The 9,499-nt window shown below is 42.0% G+C and overlaps 1 protein-coding gene across 1 annotated transcript; it reads right to left on the reverse strand.

The window, feature by feature from the left end:
• Positions 1 to 3,775: 3,775 nt before the first annotated feature.
• SFRP2 (secreted frizzled related protein 2) lies at positions 3,776 to 8,228 on the reverse strand. Its single transcript, XM_039540833.1, has 3 exons — positions 7,052 to 8,228; positions 5,676 to 5,756; positions 3,776 to 4,262 (listed from the first exon to the last, which is right to left on the reverse strand). The coding sequence occupies exons 1-3, from the start codon at positions 7,548 to 7,550 to the stop codon at positions 3,958 to 3,960; spliced, it is 885 nt and encodes a 294-aa protein (XP_039396767.1). The 5' UTR covers positions 7,551 to 8,228; the 3' UTR covers positions 3,776 to 3,957.
• Positions 8,229 to 9,499: the final 1,271 nt, after the last annotated feature.

The raw sequence follows: 9,499 nt of genomic DNA on the forward strand, positions 1-9,499 counted from the left end.
TTTCAACTGACCTGGATTTTCAATTGCTGGGTTATACACCCCTGATAATAGGTCTTATGATACAAACACTGACTAAACCTTTCCTTTTTTTGGTGAAGTGAATATTGTTATAGTAACATCTTGCCATTAAAATGGCAAGAAACATAGTTAAATCAGGGAAATAAATAGGAATTAAATGACCTAAGTGCTATTCTTGACACTAGTCTAAATCCTACATACTTTACTCGTGACAGTAATCCCACTGATGTCAATGTGACCCCGAGCAAACAGTCCCACTGACTCAGTATGACCCTGGGCAAGTGACTTGGTGCTTGCTTATACTCCCATTGAAGTCAAAGCTGTTGTTTTCAAAGGGGAAACATGATGGGGACAATCTTACGGCTATTACATGAGAGCTTAGTATCAGTGAGAAAACAAGGAGTACTCCTAAACTGTGCACTGAATTGATTAGTTGTGGTTGTGCATCTTCACTCAATGGCAACTGAACCATGGCTGCAAACCTCTCTAAGTGCTTTCCTCTGCCAATCAGCATAATTTCAACCTTGATCCGCTTCAGCCAGCTGTTCTTCATCCATGAGCTGGTCTGGTCTAAGCACTGGATCAGGTTAGTGACAGTGGTCCTATCACGTGTTGTGAAGGATAGATAGAGCTGTGTGGCATCTGCTTATTGTTGGGTTTATACAATGCTGAGTCCATTGTATGAGCCACTTACTTTTTAAGTTTGTCTGCAGATATTCCTGTGAAGGGCCAGTCCTGCATTGTTGACTTCAATGGAAGTATTCAGTATGCAAGGAGTGCAGGATGGGGTCCCAGGATCTTATCCAGTTCAAAACAAGCTCTGTACAATAGACAGTAAAAGGTTTAACCTTGTATGCTGCTAGGAAAATCATTCTGAATGCATGAAAGTAATGGGGCTCCGTTTCACATTGAAAAACTGATTATTGTGTGGTATATGTATGTTGTTCTGTGTCAGTAATAAAAGACAGGGACTGATCCTGAGAGTCTAATATTCTCACTGCTGTCAATAGGAGTACTGGGTGTTCAGCAGCTTTGAGGAATAGGCCCATTCATATTTATATTATTTAAAGATATATATGATAAAATATGACCATGTAATCCCATCCCTCTGTAACTGTTTGGAAGAATGGGTGCTAAGATAGTCTCCTAGTTAAGCTCTTAGGTAACCCCAGTGATGTTTTGTTTTTAAAAATCCTATTATGTTTGTTGATATTTCTTGCCTAAGTAAAAGTATTAGTATATAAAAATATATATGAAATAGAAGTACCAGCTTTTTGTTTGTTTTACCATTTTAATTATTTCTAAGGCCCTTTGTTTTTGGTTTTTATTGAAAATGCCTTGGGTTTTACAAAACCCATTATTTGTTTTTACTGATTTTCCCTCCCTCTCCTTCCCTGCCTGCCTGCCCTGAAATGAGAGATGGCACATACCAAGTGGTATCTCTCCTGGTTATCTCTCCTTCCAGAGCAGGGTATTGGTCCAGACTCTGGTGGGGAGAGTGTCCCTCCATGTAGAGTCCCTGCCAGACAGCACAGTGTGGCTGTCTCGAACAGGGTAGCTGCTGGTGGGTGGTTATTGCTCTGCAGTGGGGCAGTGAGACGGGCAGGATGCCAGGTCCCAGAAGTCAAGACTGCTCAACCACTGCTTCATCAGGTCTATAGGGAGTAGCAGGCACCAGAAACTGCCATGTTGGTGGTTGGCATGGACCTGAACTTCTTCAACTGCTACATCATGGTGATGCGAAGTGGCAACATCGAGACCATTGCCAATCAGTACAGCAACAGTTGCACCTGTCACCCCCCTGTCCAGGGAATACTGGCCTCCTGCCCCACCAAGAACCCCTTCACTTTGCCCCGCAAGTATCAAGCACCCCACTGGGTATTTTCTAGCCCTCTCCTATCATTGCCCCTGTGAGTACTGGCTCCAGTGATAGCTTCTGTGAATATCTGGGCTCTTCAGCTGCCTGAGAGAGGGTTAAAACATGCACCCAGAGAGAAGACCCAGGTAACAGAGTTTGGTCTGCTTCTCCTGCTGGACAAAGCCCCCACTATTAAGCCTGATATTTACCCAAAAAACCATGAAGTTAATTTTTGCACCAATTTTCACCCATTTTTTTAAATTTTAGTAATAACTGACAAATTCCTGGGAAATTTTAAATAAAATAAAACCCCAAAACAAAGGACCTTAATTACTCTGCACTGACAGGGATTTTCAGTAGGCCTTTTGGATGTGTATGAAAATGAACCTTATTCTGATAATTTTAAAATAGCTAAGCCATTGTAACTCTCTATCGATAAAGTGCAAAGTCTTCCCCTCAGACAAATTTGAAAAGAGTTGGTTTGAATTTTTGGAAATCTTTGACTAATTCTTAGTGGGTGGGATCTGAGGGCAAGTCAACACTTAAAATGCTGCATCAGCACAGCTATGCTGCTGTAGCATTTTAATGAAGATGCTCTACACCAACGGGAGAGCTCCCTCACGTTGCCTTAGTTAATCCACCTCCCCAGGAGGTGATAGCTGTGTCAGTGGGAGACGCTCTCCCAGTAACATAATGCTGTCTATATGGGGGGAGAGGAGGCAAGTTCCTCGGGGTGTGGATTTTTCACAACCCTGAAGGATGTAGTTATATCAGTATAGGTCTGTAGTGTAGACCAGACCAGAGATGCTACTTTCCTTTCCCCTCCCTACCCTCTTTCCTTTCCTTTCTTGTTCTTTTTGTCACTTTTCTTTGTTCTCGTCTTATTTGGGGGGGGGTTTAAAGCAAGACAGCAAACTCTTCCTAGGAGACATGGTGAAACCATAAATGACCACCCAAAGGACCAGCAAAAAAAACCTGCTAATCTTAGAGTGGCATTTAAAAGTCCTACAGAAACATCTTAGAACGGATATGGGTGGATCTTTAAGTTTGTTTGGAGTCCTATTAATTCAAGTAAGAGTCCACCCACATGGATCCAATCACAGGATTGGGCTCTCTCTCACTTATTGGAGTTGGGGACTTTGGTGCAAGTTTTGCTGTATTATAACAAAAACCCATTTGTGGTGGTGATTCTCAATTCTCTCATTTTCAAAACTCATTGAAATAACTCCCCCCTTCTGCCTCCCAAAGGAAGACAATTGGTAAACTGTGATGTAAAGTTTATATACAATAATATAATGTTTATCTGGAATATTTACAAGGTTGGTTAAAGCAATATTTTACAACCTTCAGGTTAATCATTAGGTACATTAGAGTTAGGCTACAAATGATTAAATTTGCAAAGTTTAAAAAAGTTAAAAGCTGTATTCAGATCAGTCTACAAAACTTTTTTGGGGGGGGTGGAGGCGGGTCAGATTTCTAGAAAATAAAATGTGCACATGGTTAACTTACTTCTATTGATGCACATGTACCTCATGCAGCAGTTGTGAGGGTCTCCTCTATAGTGTTAAAATAGATGGCATGCCATTTCATACATGGACAAAATCAGAGCCCATTTACAAGGCTAACAAAAGGGGGAAATGTTTGCCATTTCTGAGTGTATCAGAGCGAAATACACACACACACACACACACACACACACACACACACACGCGTGTATAGAGAAAGGTGGTGTTATCAATTGACCAGCTTTCCCAACGTGAAGGAAAAGAAAAATTGAGACCAATGTCACATTTGCACTTATGCAAAAACCAAACCAATCAAAAACAAACTAGCTTTAAGCAAGATATTTTTTAATACTTCACAAAAATATTCATGATTTTTATTACAGTTTTAATATATTTACAAAATTTGAAGGGGAGGGTTTTCCTCTCCTCTTCGTTTTAAACAGCCATCGTCTCCCATGCCTGCTATATCTTGTGGTTCAGAAAGGCTGAAACAAGAAGGTGCAAGAGGCTTGAAGAGCTCAGAACTGGGGCAGCTGGTGTAAGTGAGTAAGGTGAAAGTGACTAGAGTAGAAGTGATTAGCATTGCAGTTTGCGGATGCTGCGGGAGAATCGTTTGAACGCCCGCTGCCCTTTCTGCCACCGCTTCACAGAGGTGATCACCAGCTCCCCGGCCTGCCTTTGTCCCATCACTAAATAGGGTGCATTTATGTCATTCATCTCATCACAGGTACACTGCAGGCCACCTTTGAGCCAGAGCACTGTCTTCCTCAGCTCCCTTTCCGTCACCCCATTCAGCTTGTAGATGGTTTTGCTCTTTGTTTCGGGGGTGATCTTGGTGTCCCCATTGATGTATGTGATCTCCTTCACTTTTATCTTCAGGGCTAATAGGGAGAGGGGGAGGGAGAAGTGGGATGAGAGAGACTGAGATTTTTTCCCCCCCATTAGTGCACATAAAGGGGACCTGGGGAGGGAGGTCTTCTATTGCTAATTAAACTGTCAGGGGCTGACAGAATGGGCAGCAGGTGGCTCATTTTCTAAAGCCACTAAGTGCATGCAAGTCATCTCAGTTTGAATCAACCTTAAGATTTTTTTTCTTCTTTTCTAAATGCATCTTTTCTCTAGTTTTCTAACATTTGCAAACACAGAGAGGGCACATTTTGTACATTAAATATGCACTAGTTTTTAACCCAGCACTAGACATTCTTACGGGAACCTTAGAATTTGAAAAGGAGGGAGGGGAAAGAATCTAAATCTAATTTGAAATCTGATCTTTTCTGTGGTTAAAAACTTTAAACTTAATTGATTAGTCTGGAGAGGATTTTTAGGTAAACCTGTAAGGAAATGATATTTCACATGTATTGCTGTTTGAAAGAATAGATCACATGGAAGGAGAAGTGACTTAACAGCTGCATTTGATTTGATAAAATAACTAGGAGAGGGAAATACAAGGCTCTTTAAGGACGTACACAACATGTTTAGCTCTAAAAGGTTTTATCTGAATACCTCAGGCATTGTTTGCCAGTCCAAAGCTAGGATAAATACAGGCTATATGAATACATTGTCCTCATCATGGCTTTGCTTCTGAGGACACATTTGAATTACTTCAGATGTTTACAGTACACATTCACCTGCAATTATAGATACTGACCTATTATAATAGTCTCTTGAAATAAGCATGCTTCAGTTTGTACAGTTCCCAATTCTTCCCTCTTTCCTGTCCTAACCCAGAATTTTCATGTCTTGTGTGTATATATACACATAAGTCTCCACACACCACCACCTCTGTAAAATCGTATGTAGAGGCTCATTAATAATCTGCAAAGAAAGTCTTTACAAATGTTTGAGACTGGGTTTTGGATCTCTCTTCTGCACCCCTATACGAAATCCTTCCTCCACTTTTTCCCATGGACAGAATTTTGGACTACAGATTGCTCTTGTTCATTGTACTACTCCACTTGCCCGAGTCCACTATATAAACGAATATTAAACAGCTTTATTGTTGGCAATTTTGTTGGTTTTTGAGATGAGGAGGAAATTGCAAACAGAAATCTGACTTTGCTAGGACTTAAAAACACTTTTTTCCACTCTGAGGACTAGGATTTGCATGATTGAAGCCTTCTGACACCGTATCTTAGAAGGATTGACTTTAGTTTGATTTGCAGATAAGGCTAAATCCTGACTGTAGTCCTTACTCTGACAGAAATCCCATTGCCTCCTATGGGAGTTTAACCTGATCAATACAGGAGCGGACCCCAGGCCTGGAATTCTAACCAGGGGGCTCTTTTTCCACTTACCAAAGTCATTTTTGCAAAGGTTTTCCACGATGTCGTTATCATCTTCGTTCTTGTTTTTGCAGGCATCACAGACCTTTGGTGCTGGAAATGTAAGAAACAGCTTTCAGCAGGTTTGGTTAAAAAAGAACAGCAGGTGGCGTTTGAGAACATTGAAGTGAATTGAGATTTTCTATCAACTGGTATGTGCCCTTTATAGAATTCGCACAGCTGCCTTTAACTTTAAGTTCTGACTTACCTTTCATTTCCCAGATGACACCAGCACTGATCACACACAGAGATTGCTTCGTTAACATAACCCCTCTAAACGAACTGGTTTGGGTTTTTTTTTAATTCTAAGAAAAGAGGGATTTTCATTAAAACAGGAATGAGCTGTGAAGTGTGCGTATTCTTTCAGCTATCGTAATAATATAGATCACGTTCCGGTCAAAGTCCTTCCTTTTTCAAAAAGGAGAGGAAGATTTGTGAAATTCACAGCAGCAAAGAGCCAGGGAATCAAAGTAAAAATCACAAAACCACCAAAGTTCCCACTAAAAGCGATAGAAATAAACATTTCTACCGCGTTGATTAGTTTATCGCTTGGGTTGGGAAAATGTTCGAAAAAATGCAAAACATTTCCAGTGAATTACCCATCTAACCTCAAGAGGATTGGAAAGTCACGCTGCATCATGTCAGAAAAGATTGCTAAGCAACTTTGCAATTGATTTAAGATCTGCCTAGAATGAAGCAGGGGCTTGAAAAGAAGTTCCTGTTGAATCCCTTGAAAAGGATGAAGGAGCCCCCTTTCCCTCCCCCGAGGAACAAAAATCAAGGCAGGCACGGGGTGTGTGTGTGAAAGAGTATCAAGCGCACGAGGTGCCCTTTCTATAGCAACTCCCTCTCACCCCCCCACCACCACTTTTATAACTAGGGAAATTCTCCTTTTGCATGATCTTCTCCACCTAATTAAAACCAGCCCCCCACATAAAAAGCGGGTACCAGTGGAAGAGGCTTCCTTCATTCGTAATAACTGTCGATTCATGGACTTTTCACGTGTGAAATTGCTTTGCTGATCAATCCAAAACCTTGACATTTTTTCAGTTCCATTATCTAGCGCTCTCTCTTTAGCAGCCCTACAACAAACTAACATGGTAAATAAAGGTGTAAAACAACTTTCTGTAATTCTTAACTTTGGTCACTGTTTAAAACCTGTTCACAGCAGGAAACGATTCATTTTCGGCTGCTTTAAAAGTCATGACTCCATAGCCCCTGGTATGTGTTGCAGAGTATAGGGGATGCTATGGTTCTTGAGCCATTACAATATGCAGGGAAACCCATTAACCCTTCATTGAAATAATAATGCCCAAGATCGCAGGAAGCTGCAGCAGAATCGTTCTTACCTTCTCTGGCGGTAGGGAGGACGTGGTCGCTGCTAGCCGGGGGGATGCATAGGTCGTTGTCCTGGGGAAAGCGGCTGCAATCCAGCATATCAGGCCAGGGGAAGCCGAAGGCAGACATAACTGGGGCGCAACTGTCCTTCACCTGCTCACAGAGCGAATGGCAAGGCTGAATGGTCTCATCCAGGTCATCAATGCAGACGGGCGCGAAGAGCGAGCACAGGAACTTTCTGGTGTCCGGGTGGCACTGCTTCTGAACTAGAGGGATCCAGGCGCCAGCCTGCTCCAGAACCTCCTGGATAGTTTCATGCCCTAGCAGATTGGGCAGCCTCATGTTTGGGTACTCGATACCGCGGCACAACAACAGGGAGGCGGGGATAGGTTTGCAGTTGGACCTCTTGTATGAGAACTCGGGCTGTCCAAAAATAAAGAGCCCTTTGACGGACCCTATGCAGTGGGAGGCGATACAAATCAGGAACAGAGACCAGTATCCCTGGTACATGGTTGGTGACTCACACTCTAAAACGGGGGTGAAAAAAACGCCCCAGCGAGGCTTCCAGTTTCTTACAAAGGTAGAAAACAGGCTGTAGCCCAGAGAGAGAGAAACTCTCAGCTCCCCTTAGGCTACATGCAGCTTTCCAGGAGGCTCGGGCTCTGACTGTTAGACAGCGGTGGACAAACTGATCAAGATGCTGGGCAAACAAGAGTTTTCTGGATTTTTTTATGCAAATTGAAGGGGCTGGGAGGAGCCTTCTGACAATAATCCGAAAAGGATTGGTCACTACTTTCTTGGTCTGGTTTTCCTTAGGGAATTCGCTTTTGGCAGGCAATCCTTAAAAGAAATGTTACAATGCGTGTTAAAAAAACAACAAACCTTCTGAACAAAGAGCACAAAAGACTTAGGAGCTCATTGTTCAGGCAAATAAAGAGAGCTGCTTTAAGGTTGTGGCTTAGTTTTAAAGGTGAGCTTTGCAGTTAATAAAGCTATTGCAAATAGAACTCTTCCTCTTCCCCTTCAATTGAAGATGCTCGTCTGTTTCCTACTAGTCTCCTTGTTACCACGCTGGGCTTGCGCTTCCTACTCCAGCGGAACGCATCAGGAGAGACTTGTTTGGTTTCTGTGAGTTTGACCCCAGCTGAGTCTCTTCACCTCTGACCTGTTTCTAATTCCTTCGAATTTATTGCAGGAGGACTCTTTTTTTTAAAACTGGCATTAGAACTGGATTCGCAGCACTGCACCGAAGTGTAGCTATTTCACAGCCTTTACTTCCCATGGATCTTATTTTAAGAAGTCTGTTTGGTGATTAGCACACACAGACACACACACACACACACACACATCTTAAGGATTTTTTTCCCTGATGCTTGTTTCAATAAAGAAAAAAAATCAGCTTTAATTGTGTATATGGGGTATAAAAATCACAGTGAAAAAAATATTAGCTCAGAGACTAATTAATGGCTAACCTGTCTCCAATTCTCATAGCGAAGTGGGTAAAAACTGCCGCTAGCTCAGCAGTTTGACTGTACTGCATTAACTGGCTCCATAGGATTTCAATCTTCTCTTAATCGCAGGGCTCAATCTTTATTCATTAGTATCACAGAAAAGACTTTTGCATGCTATTTTTTGTGCCTTAGAGTAATTATTTATTGCTCAAACTTACACATTTATAAGCGCCCAAAGCCTCTCTACTCCCATCCAATCTAATGCGCAAATATTACAGAATTAAAATTAAAAATGTGGCTCAATAGTTGCCAGGATTCAGGGGGAAAAAGACAAAATTAAATTAATTATACCCGTTCCCACCATATAGTAAGAAAAATCAACCCCTTTTCAAGAGAAAGTACAGAAGAAAACAAATGAGATGAACGATGGGGATCTGTGAATGCTTAGTGATCAAACCGGGGAAATAATTGTACAGTGTGGTGTTCCCCTAAAAATGGATGTACTAGTGGCAGGTCAGTTCTGAGCTAGGCACCAGGAGCAGTGCCCCTGGTGGTGTGATAAAGTACTGCATGGCTGGTGGTTCTCTCCTTTCAAGGTTTCTGTAACCTGTTTCTGTTTTAGTTGCATTCTTTTCTTCTTGCCCAAGTGAAACCATAGGAAAATTTTGCTGCTGATGCTGTAACTTCATGAGCTCCCCTTGTCTTCTCACCTCCAAGCATGGGAGATCAGTTCTGTTCATTGCATGAAATGCAGATAGAAGTGGTGAGTAGAAAGAAGGTGAGGTGGCGTGGTGCCACACAAAATGTGCTGGTTGGGGTTTAGTGCTTGTCATTTACAGCAAGGAGACTTTTACAAAGAAGGCTGTCTCCCCCACCATGCATCCTAGTCTGAGGGATATGATAACAGGTCTTTTACCTTCCTGATAGGGAGGCCTCTTTGAATCTGAAAAACCTACTAGGCTCTCATATGTCTATGTAACTGATCCATACTCTAAAGAAGGTTTTTCC

Source organism: Mauremys reevesii, linkage group 5 (assembly GCF_016161935.1).
Source record: "Mauremys reevesii isolate NIE-2019 linkage group 5, ASM1616193v1, whole genome shotgun sequence".
Taxonomy (NCBI): Eukaryota; Metazoa; Chordata; order Testudines; family Geoemydidae; genus Mauremys; species Mauremys reevesii.